This window comes from Balaenoptera borealis (genome assembly GCF_965194805.1).
Source record: "Balaenoptera borealis genome assembly, chromosome: 1".
Classification (NCBI taxonomy): Eukaryota; Metazoa; Chordata; class Mammalia; order Artiodactyla; family Balaenopteridae; genus Balaenoptera; species Balaenoptera borealis.
The window spans coordinates 147,880,425-147,904,036 of NC_138860.1; the positions used below are offsets into that span (position 1 = coordinate 147,880,425).

At 39.2% G+C, this 23,612-nt stretch overlaps 1 protein-coding gene and 1 pseudogene across 2 annotated transcripts in view; both read right to left on the reverse strand.

Annotated features, from left to right (window-relative positions):
* LOC309613154 (uncharacterized protein) overlaps nucleotides 1-23,612 on the reverse strand; it is a gene marked incomplete at its 5' end in the record, with an annotated part of 177,196 nt that overhangs the window by 150,688 nt on the left and 2,896 nt on the right. The window contains one exon of the mRNA XM_082359710.1: nucleotides 2,880-2,965. Within this exon, the coding sequence (XP_082215836.1) occupies nucleotides 2,880-2,965 (86 nt within the window). The remainder of the gene's footprint in view (nucleotides 1-2,879; nucleotides 2,966-23,612) is intronic.
* Nucleotides 2,993-16,264, reverse strand: LOC309613260 (small ribosomal subunit protein uS8 pseudogene; annotated as a pseudogene). The gene has a single exon. The product of its transcript is annotated as a small ribosomal subunit protein uS8 pseudogene (transcript).

Sequence of the window (23,612 nt, forward strand, 5' to 3'; positions counted from 1 at the left end):
TCCATTGCCATGGTTCAAGGGAGAAGTGATGGTAGCGTTGGAGAAGGAGCGATGTGATCAGACTGGAGAGAGATTCGAGAAAAATCTGCAGAACTTGGTGGCTGGGGAGACTGGCGAGAAGATATTAAGAATGATGCTGCATTTCTGGGTAGATAGTGGAGCTATTTGCCAGAATAGACACTGTAAAAAGGCCCGTTTTGACCCAGGACACCGTAAGTTTGGTTTTAAATAAACTGAAGTTGTAATACCTTTTAGACATCTCAATGGAAATGTCAAAATATATGGATCTGAGGCTCAGGAGAGAGGATTTGTCTAAGATATACTTTTTAGTGTTATTATTATATAGATGATCATTGAAGCCATGAGTGCAGATGAGTTCACTTGGGGAGAGAGTACAGAGGGATAAGAGAAAGAGGCTTAGGAAAAGACCTTAAGGATTGCACCATCTGAAGATCACAGAGGGGAGGGTGATCCAGCAAACAATACTAAGAAGGAGTAGCCAAAGGAGGAGAAAAACCACTGAGATTTCAAAAGCCCATATTCAAACAAGTATGCCTGAAATTCCTTGACCTGGCTAGTGACCAGGATAGTATTTATTGGCAAAACAACAGCACATAATTACTAGGGGCTTCGAGCTTTGCAATCAGACATTTTGTCATTCTGGTTCTGAATTAGAATCCCTAAACTTCCCAAAAATCAGGTCCCAGAGAAATGAAAAGGCAGAGCACAGAGGGTTTTTAGGGCAATGCAACTACCGTGTACAATAATGGTGGATACGTGTCATTATACATTTGTCCAAATTCATAAAATGTACAACACCAAGGGTGAAGCTTAATGTAAACTATGGACTTTTGGTGATAATGATGTGTCAATGTAGGTTCATCAGTTATGACAAAGGTACCACTACAGTGCAAGATGTTGATAATGGGGGAGGCTGTGCGATGCAGCAGCAAAAGGGCATATGGGAAATCTCTTGTGTTCAGTACGACTGTGAACCTAAAACTGCTCTAAAAAATAAAGCCTATTTTTTAAAAAAGGAGAAAAACCAGGAGAATGTTTCACAAATGCCAAGTTAGCAACTGGAGCTGGTGTCCATGGCATCAAATGCTGCTGAGAGGTCAGGTAAGCTGAGGATTGAAAGGTTGCCAATTGGCTCAAGCAATGTGGAGGCCATCGTTAATCTTAAGGAGGATCATTTTGATGGCAGCTGGAGTGGAAGCCAGGATGAAGTGAGCTGGGAGATGAGGAGTGACTAGGAGGTAAGAAAATGATGACGGCAAGAAAGAAAACAGTTCTTGTGCGAAGTCTTACTACACAGGGGAAGAGGAGGCATGGAGCGGTGGGGGAAGTGGACTCCAGGGGGAATTCTTTAGGATGTACAAGGCTTGAGCATCCTTAAATGCTGAGGAGAAGCATACATAGGAAGAAAGAAGTTGATCATGTTCTATAATATGGACTTGAAAATTGTTAGTGGGTAAAGTTAACATCACCCATCTCCCAGGAAATATTGATGTTTTTAGATGGGTGTTTGATGACTTAACCCAAATAATAGATGATGTGGGACTTCCTAGGTCATTACACTGCCCCAGGCAGAGTTCACTGCTCTGTCCTCTGTCTCCAACTCTTGACTGGTATCTTTTGCAGTACTCCCAATGTTGCAATGTGATTTATCACCCGTTTCTCCCACTCACTGCATTTCCTAAATTTGTATGTTGTACATTGTATGTTCTGTATTTTACTCGTCTTTATACCCCTGAGAAACAGGACTATGGCATTGCAGGATATCCTAGAATTGAAAGATATAGTAGCTCTGCCTGACCCATTGAACTCAATAAATACTTATTGAATGAATGAACAAGTAAACAACAACAAAAACAAGATAGAAAGAGGACCTCTGAAGGAGAACACTGGAGTTCAGAAGGGACTTTGCATGTTCCATCAAATCTCAGCCACTTGTAAGAACTCTAACTTCATCCATGTAGCTAGCCCTGGTGGCAAGATAAGCCCTGTCTTTACTCTAAACAGTATGACTTCTGACCAGCACACAGTGACAGCACTATGAGTCCATCAGGCTCTTCCAGGAGCAACCCAGGAGGAGGATGCCACAAGGCTTGACCTCAGGGATTGAAGACCTGGTGAGCTAAGTCAGCATTTCTTTGGCCAAGACAATTTCTCAGAGAACCCAGGCCTCTTAAATCAAACTTTGCCTGAATTCCAGGCAAAATGGAGCAACACTTTGGCATGAAGGGGCATAAATCATCCCAAACATAGGGTAGTTGCTTCAAATCTGGGCTGCCTGCTGCCTCTGGAGACCAGTCTAGAATGTGCTATCTTCTCTTTCTTCTTTCACTCCTCGAATAGTCCAGGTCTGGGCAACTGCATTGTTTTTTTATGAGAAAAACAAACTGTAAAGTTTCTTATCTCACCCTCTCTCCTGAATGGTCCTATCCAGAGGGAATCTGCTGCATCAAATTTTTCTTTCACCTGGAATTCAGGCACAATGTTATGAATTGGCACACTTCCCTCTTTTTGCCACCCCTGGGTACCCTCGCCTTCCTCCTGTGCCTGCTCTGTGTGCCAAGGAACTAGTTGCCGTGGACCATAGCCCTTGGGCTCCCTTGCCCTCTGGGTTCCAGGTGGGTTCGTGGAGGTACGAATGGGAGGTACTAGAGGGAGGTAGAGAGCTAAAGGAATGAGAAGTCAATATATTTCTCCATCCCTCTGTGATCCGCACATGGTTCTGGAATGGTTGCCTCCCTCCACAGCCTCAGCCCCCACTGGGGAGCCCCTCCCTCAAGACACCAGCTCCCACGGGCCCCAAGGGGTGGCAGAGACCACCACCCTGTGGCTAGCCCAGGGGTGCCTTAACCTGCCCTTACCTCTGTAAATAGTCCCTTTGTCCAATTCTCTCCTGAATTCCACCTGAGTGTACTTCTGCTTCCTGCCAGGACCCTGACTGACACACCTGGGGGACAAGGGATAAACAGTTGAAAAATCAAATGGCGATATGAATCAAGCCATAACAAACATGAGAAAAGTTTCAGGCCCTGTCAAGCGAGTAGTCCATCTTCCTTATTTACAGAAATGATTCCCCAAATCTGTCTCAAAAACTCTTTCTGAGTTACAGGGTGCCACTTGTGGTTTTCACTAATATGGGTAAAGTTCTGACTAAAAGACATTTTCAAATGTCGGTTGATTTAGATTTTTTTTCTGCAACACTGAGCAACGTTGATTAACGTGGAGAGGTCTGTTCATTTTCAAAGGATTGGTTTTTATAAATAGGCATTAAGTAAAATTGTGAAGTAAGTAAAAATCTGTGTTTCCCCTCCCCTTCCCTCCTTTTGTGCTACTCTGGGGCTCTGGATCTCTTCTTCCACAGGAAAACAAGAAGAAAAACTAGTACCCCAAGCTGTTAGTGACCCATTACAACTCTTTAAAATCCTAAAATGAAACCAAAACACTGTATATCTTGTTTTTACACACAGCACCTCTCACTCCTATTTCCCCAGTGTATAAATACACACACACACACACACACACACAAAACACACATACACACTGAAGCATTTGACAGAGTAGAGCATACACGCGGGCTTAAGCTTGCCCAGTAGGCACAGGACAAACTGGAAAAATAGAAATATACGTATTATATTTTTAAATTTATCTTTACACATATATATCTGGAGAAATAATGGGGAAACTGTCAAGAGAAAGTTGGATGTGTGTCCAACACACATTGTGGCCATTTGGTGATGGTGGTGGTTCAGAATAGAGACATCATTTCATCTTTCTTAAAGGTTTTCTTTTTCAAGTTTGTTGTATTGTTTATCCCTCATACTTTTGAATATCCTGTATTCCTTTCCTCTGATTCTGCTCACACTCACCTTTTTTAAATCTCTTATTTGTAACTGTAGCCAGACTGCTCCAGACAATATATCTATCTGGCTCCCCAAAACTTTCATTTTTCCATTGAAGGAAATACTGTGGTGATGGTTTGGAACTCATGAGTTATCTTTTTTTAAATTCCACTTCGAATTAATGTGGCACCTTATAGTAGCTGACAAGTAGGCATGTTAGGCGTGCTTTTATTATTTTTGAGACAAGAGAGTTACGGGAAAGACATAAACTCTATTAAGGTTGATGGATTGCTTAATACTGTACCTGTGTCGAGTACTGATGTGAGCTTAGTCATAGGAAAAGCAATCACTCACACTTCCCCCAAATAATGAAAATAGCACCAAAGTAAATGAGCTGATGGAATTGGATAAAAAGATGTAATGTACCATCACCCCAACTTCCTTTTGAACAGCTTCCGAATGCCTTAGCATGTGAGATTTTCTACGGGCTGCCTCCTACCTGTGTCTCTAACCTTCACCATATTCTCCATCTGGGCCCGGTATCCTTAAATCAGCAGGCCTCTGTGCCTTATTCCCAAACCCAATACGAGAGAGGACTCAGAGATTTGTCGCAGCCTTTATTTCTTCCCTCTTTCATTCACAAAATATTTAGCATGCATTTATGTTCCACGTGCTGGAGAAAGAGGGCTTAATCCAGCCCAGAGCTGGCTGAGACCCAATGGGTAAGGCTGCCTAATTCCATAACCAGTTAGCTTTGCCTAGGCTACGCTTCCAAATTAGCCCCTACTGGTAATACAGGTGATACTTTCACTTCTCTCTTTACCCTTTTATTATATTTCTTGAAGTTGTTCAGAACCTGAAGGGCAAGAGGAATGCTGCTTATTGTGTGTGTGTGTGTGTGTGTGTGTGTGTGTGTGTGTGTGTGTGTGTGGAGGGGGGAAGTCCCTTGGAGTTGAGGACCAGACACTGTCTAAACCGCTAGAGATAGGACAGCATGACCCCAGTTCTAATAGAGTTTACATTCCAAAGGAGGAAGACAGTTGATAAACAAAGATCAAAGGTAAATTCAGATAATGGTAGGTGCTAGGAAGGAATGAACTGTGTAATGTCACGGAGAGTAACAGAGTGGAGGGGGATGCTTTAGACTGGGGGCAAAGGGAAGGTTCTCTAAGGAGGTGACATTGAGGTGAGTCTGAATGATAAGACATGCAGATGAGATATGTGAGGAGCTTTCCAGGAAGGAAACAGCAAGTGAAACATCTTGGGCATGTGAAAGAACACAGAGTATGCAAAAGAAGATGTGCGTGGCTTTAGCTTTACTAATAAGATGGAGAGTGAGATGAGGTCAGACACATAGTTAGGGAGAAGATGACATAAGGGAAGGAACTTGAATTTTCTTTTAATTATGATTAGTAAGTCTCCTACTGATTTTAAGTAAGAGATCTGATATGATCTGATTTACATTTTTTAACTTTTTATTTTGAGATAATTATAGATTCACAGGACTTGCATAAAACTGTACAGACAGGTCTCCTGAAACTTCACCCCTCCTCACCCTATGTTAGTATCATATAATTATACACATACAATATATAGAGTACCTATATATAACATAGTACAATAATGACACCATGAAATTGACATTGCTGCCATCCACAGAGCTTATCCAGATTTCAACAGTTCTATAGTTGTACTTGTGTGTGTGTGTGTGTGTGTGTGTGTGTGTGTGTGTGTGTGTGTGTGCGTATATAGTTCGAGGCAAGTTTATAACAGGAGTAGTCTTACCACCATCACAATGAAGATGCAGAACTGTTCCATCATGTAACTCCTTTGTAGCCACTCTTCCCCCTCCCCCCAAAGCCCTAATCCCTGGCAGCCACTAATCTGTTTTCCATCTCTATATTTACAACAGTTCAAGAATACTATATAAATGGAAGCATACATTATGTAACCATTTGAAATTGGCTTTTTTGACTCAGCATAATTCCCCTGTGATCCATCCACCTGGTTGTTTATGTCAATACTTTGTTTCTTTTTATTGCAGAGTAGTATTCCATGGTATGTATGTACCATAGTTTATCATCTATTGAAGGACATCTGGGTTGTTTCCAGTGTTTAGGTATTATGAATAATATGAACATTCTTGTACAGGTTTTTACATGAATATAAGTGGTCATTTCTCTGGAATAAATGCCCAGGAGTGAGACTGCTGCATTGTACTGTAAGTGATTTTTTGGTTTTAAAAGAAACTGCTGTTTTCTAGAGTGGCTATACATTTTACATTCCCACCAGCAATGTATGATTAGTGATCCAGTTTTTCTGTATCCTCACCAGCATTTGGTGTTATCACTGGTTTTTATTTCTGCCATTCTGATAGACATATAGTGATATTTTATTTGTGGTTGTAATTTACATTTCCCTAATGGCTAATGATGTTGAACATCTTTTCATGTGCTTATTTGTCATCTGTACTTCAGTGAAATGTCTCTACATGTTTTCTGCCCATTTTCTAACTGGATCGTTTGTTTTTACTGTTGAATTTTGAGTGATCTTTGTATGTTCTAGATCGTAGCCCTTTGCTAGATACGTGATTTGCGAATATTTTCTCCCAAGCTGTAGCTTATCTTTTCATCTTCTTAACAAAGTCTTCACAGAGTAAAAGTATTTAATTCTGATGAAGTCAAATTTATCATATTCTCTTTTTTTTTTGGTTTTCTTTTTTTTTTTTTCTTTCTTTTTTTTTGATTGTGCTTTTGGTGTGAAGTCTAAGAAGTCTTTACTTCATCCTAAGTCCTGAAGATTTTCTGTGTTTTATCTAAAAGTTTGGTGGTTTTATGTTTACATTTAAATCTTGGACTTATTTTGAGTTAATTCTGTAAGGATTAGCTCAAGGTTCTTTTATTTTTATTTTATTTTTCAATTTATTTTTTTTGCTTAAGGGTGTCCAATTGCCCTAGCACCATTTGTTGAAAAGGCTAGCCTTCTTCCATTGAATTGCATTTGCAACTTTGTCAAAAGTCACTTGGGCATATCTGTGTGTCTATTTCTGGGTTCTCTATTTTGTGCCATTGATCTATATGTTTTTCTATCAGTAGCGCACTGTCTTCACTACTGTAGCTATATAGTAAACTTAACATCAAATAGAGTGATTCCTCTGATATTACTACTCTTCCTTTTCAAACTTGTTTTAGCCATTCTAGTTCTTTTAGCTTGACATAAATTTTTAAATAAGCTTCTCTAATATAAAAAAATGCTTGCTGGGACTTTGATAGGAATTTCATTAAGCTTATAGATCAATTTGAGGGGAATTAAAATCTTTACTATGTTGAGTTTCAATAAATGAACACTAAATGAACACTAAATGAAATGGTATATCTCTCATTTGTTTAGATCTTTGATTTCTTTCATCTGCATTTTATAATTTTTAGCATACAGATCCTGTACATGTTTTGTCAGATTTATATCTAAGTATTTAATTTTCTGTGGAGCTATTGTAAATGGTATTGTGTTTTTAATTTCAGTTTAATTTCAGTTTCCACATATTTTTTGTTTGTAGATTTTCCTGGTGTGTTCAGCTTGTAAACTGCTACCTTGTTGAACTTATTTGTTCTAAGATTTTTCTTTTTTCCTCTGGGGCATTTTATTTGCATGTATGTATTACATCCCTGGAAAAAGAATCCAAGGATTTTCCCTCCTGTGTGTTTTCATCTTGCTTCTTCATGGTCCCTGATGCCAGCTGAGGTTGTCAGTACAGTGAAACCAAACTGATGGGACAGGAGCAGTTTATTGTACTATTTTTTCTAGATTTTTGAGTTGCACATCAAATCTGAGGCTGATCATTCCACACTTATTTAGCCTGCCTATGAGGTTCACAACAATTTTCCCAGCCCTGTGATCATCGATGATTTCAAATTCGCCAGTGTAACCATGCTTCATCGTCACAGTTAGAAACCAGTTGGTGACTTTGGAGCACGGCCTAATAAGAACCTGTCACTTGCCTCTCTTTTAGGCACTGTTGACGCTCTTGAGAGCATCAGTCAGGACATTCATTCACACCATTATGGCAGCATGGAAAGGTGGCCGAGAGAGCTAGGATTTTTTTGTTTTGTTTTGAGAAATTTTCTTTGTAGATTCCTTGGGGCTGTCTACATAGACAATCATATTGTCTGCAAATCAAGACAGTTTTATTTCTTCCTTTCAAATATATATGACATTTATTTCTTTTTCTTGCTTTATTGTGCTGGCTAGAATTTCTGGTAGTATGTTGAATGAGAGTGGTAAGAGTGAGCATACTTGCCTTTTTCCTAATCTTAGGGGAAAAGCATTTGGTTTTTCACCATTAAGTATAATGCTACCTGTAGAATTTTTTGTAGTTGCTCCTTATCAAGTTGAGAAGTCCCCCCTCTATTTCTACATTTGTTGTAGAGTTTTCATGATTGTGAATTGAACTTTGTCAAATGCTTTTTCTGCATCAATTGATATGATTGTGTGAATTTCCTTCAGCCTGTTAATATGGTGGATTACATTGACTGATTTTCAAATATTGAACCAGCCTTGCATCCCTGGAATAAACCCCACTTTGTTGTAGTATATAAATTTTTTGTACATTGCTGGATCCAATAAGCTAATGTTCTGCTGAATATTTTTTCATCTAAGTTCATGAGAGATATTGGTTGATTTACATTTTTAAAAGATTGCTCTGGTTTCTTTGTGGAGAATGGGTAGAAGAGCAAGAATGGCAGCTGGGAAACTAGTTAGATATTGTTCTTTTCTCTCAACCTTGAGTTCGCTCCTCAGCCCTAATCTTCATTTGTTTCTTAAATTACATTTTCCTCCTTTGGGTCCAAGTAACAACATAGTTCAAGTTCAATGAATATAACACTGGTGACCCCAACCCACCAACTCCAGAGAGTTTGCTCCAACTCCAGCAAAAGGGAATAAACTTTCCACTCCAGCCATACAAGTCCTTGTATTGAATATGTCATGTACCTTATTTATGCCTTACCCTTTCTTCAGTATCCTACTAAAGTCCTAGAACCTCCGTAAAGTTTTCCCAACCATTCCAGTCATTGGAAGTGTTCCTTCCTCTCACCTCCTACAGCTCTTATTGTCCATGCTACCCATTTCATTTCATTCATTCACTTATGCATTCAACAAACATTAATTGAGTGTCTACTATTTTGAAGGCACTGTGTAGATACCGGGACACAGCTGTAAACAAATGAGATGAAGTTGCCTTTCCTAATGGAACTTACAGTGTACAGGAGGACTCAGCATTAAATATATGTATATATATATATAGAGAGAGAGAGAGAGAGACACTCACAGAGAGTGATACAAATCAAGATAAGTGCTGTGAAGAAAAAGCATAGAACATTTAGAACAAAAGAATAGACTTCTTTCATTTTTTTTTCTGTGCATATTCCAGTTTAATCATAAGTTCCTTGAGAATAGAGACCATATTTAATGTTGCTTGGTTAAACTCAGAATCTAACCCATAGTAGGTATGCAGTGGGGGGGTTATTAATGATGAAGTGGCAATGAAGGAGAACAGTATGGTTTGAGGATGACTCTTTAAGTACCAGGGGCTGAAGAAATTCCACTTTTCTTTGCATCCCTGCAAAAAAGTAAGCAATCTATAGAATGCCTTCCTATTGTGTTGGTTTAAAACACAGGGAACCATCTCTTTATGTGTTTTATCTCTGGCAGGGCTCTGAGAATTGTTTTATAATGCCTATCTACTTACCTCAAATGTCCATGCATATCCATCCTCTCTCCAAGTTATTGTTTTCTAAGACTGTGCACAATGGTGTGCTAGTAAATGTCTAACTGACTACCTCAAAAAACAAAACCACCAGATTTGTAGCATTTGCTGATTTCTGTGGTGTACATATTCCCACCATGGCCAATTTAAAACTACCAACAAGTTGTCACTAAACACAGAGATGAGAAGAAATGCACAGTAGCACATTTTTAGAAGGCCATACAGATATAGCAGACATAACCTCAAGAGCATAGTTAATAGTGAAATGTAATACAATGTTAGGAAGTGGTGAGTCTTTTTGAGTATTTATGACCTTTTTCAAAATAATTTATTTAATTTTAAGTTAATGTAATTCCATTTTAATAATGACTGTGTTTATCAGCTGGCTCACAACATTCCTAAAAATTTAACAACTGGCTCTCGTGAGATGGTAAGAGCCAGCTCCAGCACCCCACTTACTATGCAGCTTAATAGACCCATATATGTCCCAGATGGAATCCAACTATGCTAAATTGAGTCTTTAGTTAGACCAAGAGGAGAAAGCCAAGTTGAATCTTAGTAAGTGACTCTCAACTCTCTCCCCCAGCTCTGCAAAACAATTGAGGGTCATACTAAGAGCTTCAGTGTGGCAATATTTCAAGTTAGCTGACTGAAGACCCACTTCTGACCACCTCTCCCTTGTCTACCTCCACTACAAAGGCTGAAAAATCTAAGTACTCATTTTCTCAACTCCAGTGAGGCTGAGTTGCCAATGGGACATGAAAATGCTGGAGGGTAGAGAGTGGTCTGAAAAAGCTTTTTGCTTTCCTAATGGAAGGACTAGATAGGTCTTTTACCCTTCCTTCCTGTCTCAGATATGAATACGATGTCTGGAGCTGCAGCAGCCATTTTGGAACCATGAAGCAATATGCATGAGGCAAAGGCCAAGAGAACTGAAGAGCTACTGGCTGTGGATTTATTGGGCTCCCAGACTAAAACCAAACCAGCAGACGCCATCAGACTTAATGTTATGTGAGGGGAAAAGCTCCTATTTCTTAAGTTCTTAGGAGTTTTCTGTTATTTACAGCCCAAACCATTCCTAGCCCATACAGATAGGAATTTCACCTGTTTTGGCTTCTACCACCCTAAAAGCTGGAAATAGAATAAGAAGAAAGGCAACTGATATGCCAAGCATGGTGCTGGGCGTTTTTCACACTTCATTCTCTTTAAGTTTCACAACAACACTATGAGAGATGACATTTATAAATGTGCGTAATTTATCACGGTTAGTCACACTTTAAAGGAAGTGTGTTTTAAAGGAAGATTTGACAGAGCTGTGGTTATATGGACCTTGAAAAATTAATTTCAGTGTAAATTTGCAAAGGTTTGAACACATATCCTTCTTCAGTAAATTAAAAGTACATCATACAAATATTTCCTTTGGATTAATTAGACACAAGCTGCCTACTGACAGACATAGCATAGCATCCCTACCTACCTTTTGCCAAGTGACTAAGGACATTTGATTTGGTTAATAAACAGTGGGGAACACTTTTCCTTTTATCAAAGCTGGCCTGGGTTTCAAGGAAATTTAGAAAAGATCTATCCCCCTGGTGGCATCTGTTAATGAGGAGGAGGAAGTGGTACTTTCTGTGGAGTGGGCTGGTCCTCTCTTAGGCAGGCCAGAGGAGTGTTTCCCAGGGATCTAGAACTCTCCCGGTGGGAGTCAGGAGGGAAACGGAGGTGAGCACTGCATTTCTAGGGCTCCATCGATCAGTCAACAAGGAGTTAGAAGTCCCTGTGCCTTTAAAATATACGGAAGGTAGAGGCTTCCTTGGCATGAGTCAGGAGCACTGAGAAATTGCAGAGGGTGCCAAGGGAGAAAAATGAGCGTGGAGTGACAGAAGCCACATCAGAAATTATATAAACAGCAAGGGGTGTATTCCATCTCAAGGAATGGAATTCCTGCTGCTCAGTCATTCTTCAGGCATTCAGAGGAGAGAGGTATTTACTGAGTGTCTCCTATGAGCTAGGTCCTGGGGATGGAGCAGTGAATTATTAAGCAGACGTAGGTTCTGCTCTCATGGAGTTTACAGTCTGGTGGAAAAAACAAACAGTTAAAACAAGTTATAATGAAGTGGGAGGACTGTTATAATAAGTGAATGCTATTATTTATATTCATCCTCTTCCCTTTAAGGTGTGATTATGTGGTGACATGGAAGAAGAAAGAGCACTGGACAAGAACACCTGGTGAACACCGTTTTGTTCAGTTATAGAACTTCATCAGTTGTGTGTCCTTGAGTAAATCCCTTTACCCTCTCCATCTTTCTTTTTTCTTTAAAATGAGGTCAAATTAGATGGTTATGATTCTATTATTTATACTAAAAATAGCAGCAGTAACTTCTAACAATCATTCCCACCCTGCTTGTGATTGCCTCATTTAACAAGTACCATTTATTTGTTTATGGATGTGCCCCAAAGTTTGTTCCAAGGAACACACTATTTCCTGTGCCTTTCCTCTCTCTACATGGCTCTGACTTGGGCTTCCTGGGCCCTCCTTGCTAATACTGAAGGACCAACACCTGAGGTTGGTCATACCAACATTCTACAGCAAGCCTCTATCTTTTGAACTGGTTCTTCTAGATAAGTACATTTCAAAGCAGTAATTCTTAACTCAAAGTCTCAAGTACCTTGGAAAACAAAGGATGAGCTTACAGGAGTCCATGAACACCATTAAAATGTATGCAAAAAATGCAGGCAACATTGTGTGTGTGTGTGTGTATGTGTGTGAGTATTTTGGGGGGAAATGTTCACAGGGTTCATGAGATCTTCAAAGGTGCCCATAATCCCAAAAGAATTTGGAGCACTGGCTCTGGAGATATGATCAAGACATGATCTCACCAACCTCTGAAGGCCCATTGTTCTTGTAACTTTCACCACTAATTCTACAGGGTTGTGCATCTTTTCTATCAGACTATTCCTTTCTTAAGAGTGAAGATTATATCTTATTGAAACAACGAAGTGTACAGGGAAAAAAATACATATATGGAGAGAGAGAGAGAGTTTGGAGTCAGACAGACCTCGGTTCAAATCCCAGTTCCGCCACTTATTGGCTATGTGACCTGAGACAGGTTACTTAACTTTCAGACTGACTATTTTTTTGTCTGAGTTCCTTTCGGGTCTTCTGGAAATGTATCTTCCTTGTCTATAGGAGAGGGCAGGAGACTCAGTCTAAACCAATCGCAATACCTATTTTCCTAGCCATAGAGGTGGACAGCAGAGGGGCACAGGACCCTCACCCGCCAAATAGAGTCCCTCTCCAGGATCTTGCTAAGTGGTACTGGCAGGGGAAAAATCCTTTCCTCTCTGGCTGCAGAGAAGTTGGGGCATGAACCTAAGCTGTGTACAGCCATGTCTCCATTCTTATGAGGATATCTCTCAGTAAAATGAATGAATAGACTTGGCAAACAGCAAGAAGCAGAGGTAGGAGAGAAAGAATCTTGTGAGTTTCAATATTCCAAGCTTCTCAGTTACATGAACCAATAAACCCCACTTTGCATTTAAGCAAGTTTGAGTTCAATCTGTCACATGCAACCAGAATCTTGAGCCCATCTGTAAGTAGGGGTAATAATACCTGTTCCTAAGGTGTTATGAAGATAAAATAACATGTAGCTAAGAACTAAGCAATAAGCTTTCACCCTGCTTGTGACTGCTCCATTTCAACAGGTACCATTTATTTATTCTTCAATGTGTTCAAAGGAGCACCAGTTACACAGGTTATTTCTAGGTTTTCTGAGTTAAAAAAAATAATGAGATAAGTTAAGAAATGCTTGATTAAACAAAATTCTTTCCTCCCATGAGACTTTCCAGGGTCTTCGAATTTGCCTTATGAATTCCCAACTGGGCAAAGTAATATGACCACAGGACCCTGTGTCAAGGAGCATCTGTGAAGACATTTTGGGAACTGCTATCTGTGTGGCTAATTCACTAGGTTGCTGTAGCAAACACAGCTTCAGTGAGAGAGTGACTGTCGTCATCGGTTCCTTTTCTACCTGAGCAAAAGTCCACGAGGTTTTCACCTCAATTCTGACAATTATTAGCTGTGGGACTTGGAAAAGTCACTTCAGTTCTCTGAGTCTCAGCTTCTTCATCTGTAAGGTGATGATGTTAGACTCCATGACCTTTTAGAACCCATCTAACTGTATAATTCTCTGCTTGTGGGATTATAAAAGGTTCTGGGAGATCGGACGTAGAGAGTCTGGACACTCTGGGCCTGTGAAGGCCAGGAAAGGCTTAGGCTGTTGCGTGGAGAATGGGAGGGAAGCTGGTGCACTGCAATCACGGTTCACGGCAGTCACTGGAACCACTTCCACTTTTCGGAGATTTTCTTCCAACATTCTAGCATAACAATCTCTGGATTATCTCAACTTTTAAAAAATTGAGGTCTCTAGCGGCACTAGATTCTTCTATCTTTAAGATTTGGATGGAACAAAAGTAGAGACTCATAAAATAAAAGGTTAATATAACAATGTTTGCCCTGTGGATCCTCAAAGGCCAAGAAAACCTAACAGAAAGAAGTGATAGAGAGTGAAGATCATACAACTTAGAACTCCGGACTCCTGAACAACAACTTTATATTCCTCACTTACTTATTCAAATTTAACCAAGACAGCTGTCAACCGAACTCTCTTCTCTTCTGCTCTCCTCAAACTAACCAACAGGAAACCTTCTTAGGGGTGCTTAGTAAGTGTAAATGAAATGACAGTGGAGGAAACCTTTTGAAAACTGCAAATGCTCCACAAATATATTATTTTTATTATTATTCATAACATTTAAAGTATGATTTTGGCTTTACCACAGACATGACTTCAGGCAAGTAATTAATCAGCTCCACCCTCCACATAAAAGGGATATGGTAATAGGTGGGAAAGATTAGCTAGAAATGATGGTGGACGCCTTTGAAAACTGAGGGTCATTGCAATACTTCCTAATTAATAGTAACCATACAATGTGAAGTTATAAATAGATCTGCATCGGAGCAGAACCCAGAGCGCTCTGCTACTTTTTCACTTGTTGCCATTTTGATTTAGTCCATTAGTTCCACCAGCCTATAATTAGCATAACACCCTGGAAAATTAATCCAGACTGGTGAGTCAACATCAGGGAAGTGAAACAGACTTCTAAATCATGTTGAAATTAAGCTGAAGCCTGACAGCCAGGTCCTCCTGGTTTCAGAGGAAATAAAAGCCTCAAGTCTTGGGTTTTCAACTACAGATATGGGAGTCCATTTTTCTCTTTTCAACAACTGAGTTTCAACATTACTAACAAGGTAAACATATTCTTTATTCAAATTTTTAATCAGTCAGAGAATTGCAAGCTGTTACATTATAACTGCATATTCTTCAGAAAATATAATTAAGATAAACTGCCCAATTTCTATCTCCTGGCAAAGATTCTGGGGTCGGCCTGAACAGGAGGGTTCTGAAGGTATGAGATGGCAGAGGAAGTCTTTTACTGGAAACTGTGAGATTGCTGAAATCTGAACCCATGGACAGAGGGATCCAACATGCAGGAAGGGGAGTCGAATAATACTATAGTCGAGAGGCCACAGGCAGATTAGCCACAATATGGAAGGCTGGAGTACAGAACCGGCTACCCAGGAGCAGGAAGATGAAAATGAGGAGCAGTGGAATAAAAATGGGAGTGTGTGTTTGGGACACTTCTGCCTGAACAAGCTTTGCTTTCTTGAGCTGCCATGTGGTGTCATGTGTAGGTGAGTATGATGAGCTAAAGGCCAGGAACTAGGTCATCAGAGAAATAAATGCGTCCTTTCATCTTTCTCTTTTTGTAAAACCTTTTCACTTTCCAAATTAAATAGCTCCATTCTCCTTTCCGTGTAAATGCCTATCAGCTTTAACTGTTTTATTTCCAGTTATATGCATGTGATATGACTGGGAAAGTCTGCAGTCTTTCCTAATTAAATGTCAATTCATCTAAAGCCTAAGTTATCATCTTCCCTTCTGGTTGAATCCTGACTTCAGATCATCCAGTCTTAAAATCTAGGAGTCCTTCCTTTTCCTTGATCATCAAATCCAATTGCCAAATCCTTCTGCATACTTCTTTTCAGTCTCACCCCACAGCTGTTTATTTGATCTTTTATGTTCAATACACTAATGCCAGTTTAACCTTCTTAAAGTACATCTTCAATCATGTCATTCCCAGACTCAAAACATTTAATGGCTGCTCACTGCCTAACAAATTCAGGAAAACTCCTCAGTTTGGCAGTCAAAACCTTGGCCTTATCTCCTGTCTGCCATTCACTCCACAATCTGATGGCATGCATTTCCTTAGGTTGTGGACTGCTGGATTCCTAGCTCATCTACGACAAGTGAAAAGCCTCCCAAAGTGGAGGTAGGGGAATCAGTTTGCATGTGCAGGGGATAGATCTGCCCATTAGTCATGGGGGCTCAGGAAAACCCATAGTTGCTGCTGGAAAAATAACCAAAAGCTAAGTTGGACTGCCATCAGGTCAGGTGTATCATCTTTTTTTTTTTTTTTTTAAATTTTTATTTATTTATTTATTTATTTATGGCTGTGTTGGGTCTTCGTTTCTGTGCGAGGGCTTTCTCTAGTTGCGTCAAGTGGGGGGCCACTCTTCATCGCGGTGCACAGGCCTCTCACTATCACGGCCTCTCTTGTTGCGGAGCACAGGCTCCAGACGCGCAGGCTCAGTAACTGTGGCACACGGGCCTAGTCGCTCCGCGGCATGTGGGGTCTTCCCAGACCAGGGCTTGAACCCGTGTCCCCTGCATTGGCAGGCAGATTCTCAACCACTGCGCCACCAGGGAAGCCCTGTATCATCTTCTTAAGTGACAAAAGACACCACATTAACTTCCATTTATTTATTTATTTATTTAAATTAATGAATTTATTTTATTTATTTATTTTTGGCTGCGTTGGGTCTTCGTTGCTGCGCGCGGTCTTTCTCTAGTTGCAGCGAGCGGGGGCTACTCTTTGTTGCGGTGCGCAGGCTTCTCACTGCAGTGGCTCCTCTTGTTGTGGAGCAAGGGCTCTAGGGCGCACGGGCTTCAGTAGTTGTGGCGCACGGGCTTAGTTGCTCTGCAGCATGTGGGATCTTCCCGGACCAGAGCTCAAACCAGTGATCCCTGCATTGGCAGGCGGCTTCCTAACCACTGCGCCACCAGGGAAGCCCCCACAGTAACTTTTAAATGACTCCCCATTTGGCAATATGCTTTCTTTACTAAAGGGTGTGAGGAGGCTTGAACTTAAAATTACCTTTTCCTCTTCCTTCTTCTAGATTTCTCCGTTTTTTCATACTGATTTTTTTTTTTTTTTGCAGTAAATAATCAGACTCTAGATTCCTCTAAAAGTAATTGCTCTCTTTCCCCAACATTATCACTGTGTTTTTAAGCAAAATATTAGCAAACTAAATCCAGTAACATATATAAAGTAGTATCACCATGATAAAGTGGGCTCTATCCCAGAATGCAAGATTGGTTTAACATCTGAAAATCAATTAAAGCAATGCACCAGATTAATAGAATAAAAAACAAAACCACATAATTATGTCAATATGCAAAGAAAAAGCATTTGACAAAATCCAGCACCCTTTCATGATAAAACACTCAACAAACTAGGAATAGAAGGAAACTATCTCAACATTAATAAAAGCTATATATGAAAAAGCCAGAGTGAACATCATACTTAATGGTGAAAGGCTGCATGCTTTCCTCCTAAGATCAGGAAAAAGACAAGGACGGCTGCTATTGCCACCTCTATTCAACACCGACCATACTGAAGGTTCTAGCCAGGGCAATTAGGCAAGGAAAATTTTAAAAATACATCCAGATTGGAAAGAAAGAAACAAAACTCTCTCTATTCACAGAAAACATGATCTTGTGTATAGAAAATCCTAAGACATACACTAGGAAACTATTAGAATTAGTAAACAAGTTCAGCAAGGTTGTATGTTACAAGAGCAATACGTAAAATTCAATTGTATTTCTATACATTTGCATTCAAATAATCCAAGTATGAAATTAATAAAACAACCCCATTTACAGTAGCATCAAAAAGAGTAAAATATTTAGGTATAAATCTAGCAAAAGGAGTACAAGACTTGTACTCTGAAAAATAGAAAACAGTGCTGAAAGAATTAAAGAAGATCTAAATAAATGGAAAGACATCCCATGTTCATGGATTGAAAGACTTAATGTTGTTAAGATGGTAATACTCCCCAAATTTGTCTACAGATTCAGTGCACTCCCTATCAGGATTCCAGCTGACTTTCTTGTAGAAATTGACAAACTGATTCTAAAATTAATATATGATTGCAGGGAACCCAGAATGGCCAAAACAATCTTGAAAAAGAACCAAGTTGAAGAATTCACACTTGATTTTAAAACTTACTAAACAGGAACAGTAATCAAGAGAGTGTGGTAAAGGCATAAGGATAGACATATATCTCAATGGAACAGAAATGAGGTTCCAGAAATAAACCCATGTGTCTATGTTTAATTGATGTTTGACAGGGATGCAAGACCATTCAATGGGGAAAGAATAGTCTTTTCAACAAAGAGAAGCCAAACGCAAAAGAATGAAATTGGTCCTTTACCTCACACCATATACAAAGATTAACTCAAAATATAAGAGCTAAACATATAAAATTCTTAGAAGAACATATCGATGAAAAACTTCATGACATTGGATTTGGCAATGATTTCTTGGATATGAGACCAAAAGCACAGCAACAAAAGAAAAAAAAAAGATAAATTGGACTTCATCAAAATTTAAAACTTTTGTGCTTCAAAGGACGCTGCCAAAAAAATGAAAAGACACACACAGAATGGGAGAAAATATCTGCAAATCATACATCTGGTAAAGGATTTGGATCTAGAATATAAAAGAACACTTGCAACTTAATAATAAAAAGACAATCCAATTCGAAAAGGAGCAAAGGACTTGAATAGACCTTTCTCCAAAGAAGATATACAAATGACCAATAAGCCCATGAATAGATGCTCAATATCATTGGTCATCAGGGAAATGCAAACCAAAACCATGAGATACCACTTCACGCCCACTAGGGTGGCTATAATCAAAAAGTCAGCTTATGACAATTAGTTGAGAAAATGTGGAGAAACCGGACCCTCATACACTGCTGGTGAGAATGTAAATTGGTTAGGCTATTTTGGAAACAATTTGGCAATTCCTCAAAAAATTAAACAGAGTTAACATTTGACCGAGCAATTCTGCTCTTAGGTTCTCTTGGGTAAGAGAAAGGAAAACATATGACCACACAAAAACTTTTACATAAGTGGTTATAGAAGCATTATTCATAATACCCTAACATTCAAATGTCCATCAGGAAGGGGTAAACAAAATGTGGTATATCCATATAATACTACTCAGCCATAAAATGGAATGAAGTACTGATATATGCTATATAACATGGATAAAGCTTGAAAACAGTATACTAAGTAAAAGAAGCCAGACAAAAAGGCCACATATTGTAAGATTCCACTTACATGAATTTTCTAGAATAGGCAAATCTATAGAGACATAAAGTAGATTTGTGTTTGTTCAGCACTGGGGAGGATAAGGAAATAGAATAAGGATGGCTAAAGGAAACATCCATCTAAGTTTCTTTCTTAGGTGATGAAAATGTTCGAAAATTGACTGTGGTGACAGTTGTACATACCCATGAATATACTAAAAAAACATTGAATTGTACACTTTTAATGAGTGAACTGTATAGTAAGTGGATTACATCTTAATAAAGCTGTTACCAAAAGAAAAAAAAAATCAATGCCCAAGTAGAGTATTCAAGGTATGGCCATTGGTGCCAATTTGCTGGTGGCTGTTTTTACTAATTTTTAAACATATATAATGGGTATGAATTTGCATCCATCAATATCTGGTAAATTAAATACCATTTTTCTTTAGTTTTTCTGAAACAATTTAAAGCTTACCTAAAACTCCATTTGCCAAAGCATTGAAATGTTGAATTACAGTCACAATTAGGACTCCCTCCCCTACTGCAGGGGTGGGGGGGGGTGGATTTATACAAGTTGCAGGGGTCTTCTGTAGTCTGAAGCATCAAGAAGTGCCCTCTGGTCTCTCTATACTAGTTAACACTGAAAGAATCACAGTATAGCCTGTACAAGCTAAGGTCCTCCAAGGGAAGGTGGTTCTGCTACTTCCCTGCCCTGCTGGAGAGTGGGGAATTTTGTGGAGGCTGGAGATGCTGTAAGCCCAGGCAGTCATTTCTCTCTGAGCTCTTTCTACTTCTTGGGGCACTGTGAGGCAACAGGGCAAGGCTCTTCCTCCTCATGGAATATACAAAATACTAACCTCTTCCTAGTCTTGGAAAACCTCCTTCTCTGTCAGGGTCTGCTCCTTTTACTCCCTACCTTGAAGTACTTTTATCCATCTTCTTTCATTCTATGGGATTTCTGCTCCCATCAATGACAGATCTGCTTTTTTAAGACCATCCCTCTTACTGAGAACAACCAGACAAGTCGGGCAGAATAGAAAAAAATATCTATTTAAAGGCACTGGAAAGTTTCCAAGTGAGAACTTGAAGGGCCAAATCCCAAAGAGAAAGGAAGTTCAGAGAGGTGAACATGATGAGTGAGCCCATCATTTGGCACTGCTTTTCCCTTTCATGCATTTGCTGATTCTTAATCATCAATCAAGAAGCTGAGAAGCTGAGGAGAGCTTTGGGCAGTCTTACAGAACTGAGATGACAAAAATTGGAGATCAAGGGCCACTAAAGAGGAAGGGCTTGGATAAACACCCCAGGCTTTCATTTAGTATAGTAATCTGTTACATTGGTGGCCCCTGCAATGAAACACACCTTCCAATATTTATGCCTTGGGGTGGGTCTCTTCACATTGGCTCTGGGCTTGGTCACGTGATTTGTCTTCATCAATAGTACATCAGTAAAAGAGACACAAACATAGATTTGATAAGCACTTGCTCACTAGGGTTTGCATTTTTGAAATTCTCCCTCTTAGAACCCAGCATAAGGAAGTCCAGGTTATCCCAATGGAGAAATAGGTCATGTGGAGAAGCCCTGAAGGATGGGACATTATCTGGAGAGAGGGGTCATGTGGAAGAGCAAAAAAATGCCCCAGCCAAGCTCTCAGGTGAATGGAACTTTATGAGTGATCCCAGCCAACACCAAATGGAGCAGAAGAACAATCCAGTCAACTCAGAGAATTATGAGAAATGATTAGTCATTGATGTTTAAAGCCACAAGTGTGTGGTGTTTTGAGATACAACAATATATAACCAAAACAGTTGGGAATCCTAAAGTATGCTAGGAGTAAAGGTGGTCCAAAAGTAAACCAGCCCCCACAAAGATTGATGTCTAGCTTCCAAAAATACTTAATCCTTTATTAGATTACTTTGTTTATCATTCCTACTCCTAGTTACCTGCCAGAAGATAAAGTAAATCCACTTGTAAGGAAGATAACATCATCTAGAACCTAAGGTCATCTATATAGTTTTTAAACAATATATAATCTTTAAAATTTAATGCCCAGAAAAAAATTTTTAATTATGCTTACAAAAACATAAGAATTGATTGGTAATCAAGAGAAAAATCAGACAATAGAAATGGACCCACAGAAGCGCAGATATGGAAGCTATCAGACACTGACTATAAAACAGCTGTAATTAATATGTTAAAGAAATTAAGATAAAGAATTTCAGAAAAATGTGAAAGGCATAAGAATTAAAGTGAATTTTAGAATTTAAATACACAATAACTGAAATTAAGAACTCAATAGATAGACTTAGCAGATAAGATGTAGCTGAAGAGAGAATGTGTGAACCAGAGGAAAGGACAGAAAAAAAAATCTAGACTGAAGCACAGAGACAAAAGAATAAAAAATATAGAAACAAGCATAGGATACAGAAATGGTTCAGTGAAAAGAGCCTCACATTCATTTAATTGAAGTCGCAGGAGGAGAGAGAGAATGAAACAGAAGTAATATAAAGAAGCAATAGCCAAGAATTTTCCAAGCTATGAAAGATCTCAAGCCACATATTCAAGAATCTCTGCAAACTCCATTGAAAACAAGTACAAAGAAAACCATCCATAGACACATCACAGTTAAACTGCCAGAAACCAAGAACAAAAAGACAAATATTGTAGATTGGATAAGAAAACAACTCAACTCTTTCATTTCAAAGGTTACCTAGGAAGGCTAACTGATCTTGTCTCCTAAATGGATTCTCTACTTTCACTCTTCCTCTCTTCTATACCATTCTCTACACTGCAGTTAGGTTGATCTTTTAAAAATTTAAATAACATCCATCACCTCTCTCCTCTATACAAATGATTCAGTGGTTTCCCATTCCTTCAGAATAAAGTTCAAACCCCTTATCAGAGTTTAAAAGGCCCTTTCAGATCTGGTGTCTGTCTAGGTTTCCAGATTCCTTTCTCATTGCTACCTCTCTAGAACTCTGCACTCCAAGCACACTCCACTGACTTTTAATTCCCCTAAATTGCTTCCTTCTTACCCACTCCATAGCCTTTGCACATGCTGTTCCTATTCTTTGGAACTCTCGCCCCTCATCTTACATTACTTTTTCTGGTTTTCCTACTTTCTATCATATTATTGTTTAACATTTACTTTGGGAAACTTTCCAGATTTCCTAGGTTTGGTAATTTATGCCCATAGGAGGCAAGAAATTTGCTCCTTACTTCCTGAAATTCCCCTATCAAAGCACCTATCACACTTTATTATTACTGCTTATTTTTCTGTCTCCCTTTAAAGCCTTTAAAGTTCTAAAGGGGCAGAAACTATGCATGTTTTGCTCACAGTTGTCTCCCTAGTCCTCAGCCTGCCTCAAAATAGACACTCAATAGATGTTTTTAAAATTACTTATTAATTATTATTAGAAACCCCTCATATCTTATCTTCAAGACAGTCCATTAACTAATCTCCAAAATTTACAAGCAGCTCATGCAGCACAATATCAAAAACATGAACAACCCAATCCAAAAATGGACAGAAGATCTAAATAGACATTTCTCCAAAGAAGATATACAGATTGCCAACAAACACATGAAAGGATGCTCAACATCACTAATCATTAGAGAAATGCAAATCAAAACTACAGTGAGGTATCACCTCACACCAGTCAGAATGGCCATCATCAGAAAATCTACAAACAATAAATGCTGGAGAGGGTGTGGAGAAAAGGGAACCCTTTTGCACTATTGGTGGGAATGTAAATTGATACAGCCACTATGGAGAACAGTATGGAGGTTCCTTAAAAAACTAAAAATAGCACTACCATACGACCCAGCAATCCCACTACTGGGCATATACCCTGAGAAAACCATAATTCAAAAGAGTGACGTACTACAATGTTCATTGCAGCACTATTTACAATAGCCAGGACATGGAAGCAACCTAAGTGTCCATCGACAGATGAATGCATAAAGAAGATGTGGCACATACATACAATGGACTATTACTCAGCCATAAAAAGAAACGAAATGGAGTTATTTGTAGTGAGGTGGATGGACCTAGAGTCTGTCATACAGAGTGAAGTAAGTCAGAAAGAGAAAAACAAATACCGTATGCTAACACATATATATGGAATCTTAAAAAAAAGAAAAAAATGGTTATGAAGAACCTAGGGGCAGGAGAGGAATAAAGATGCAGATGTAGAGAATGGACATGGGGAGGGGGAGGGGTAAGCTGCGATGAAGTGAGAGAGTGGCATGGACTTATATATACAGCCAAATGTAAAATAGGTAGCTAGTGGGAAGCAGCTGCAGAGCACAGCGAGGTCAGCTCAGTGCTTTGTGACCACCTAGAGGAGTGGGATAGGGAGGGTGAAAGAGAGATGCAAGAGGGAGGAGCTATGGGGATATATGTATATGTATAGCTGATTCACTTTGTTATAAAGCAGAAACTAACACACCATTGTAATGCAATTATACTCTGATAAAGATGTTAAAAAAATAA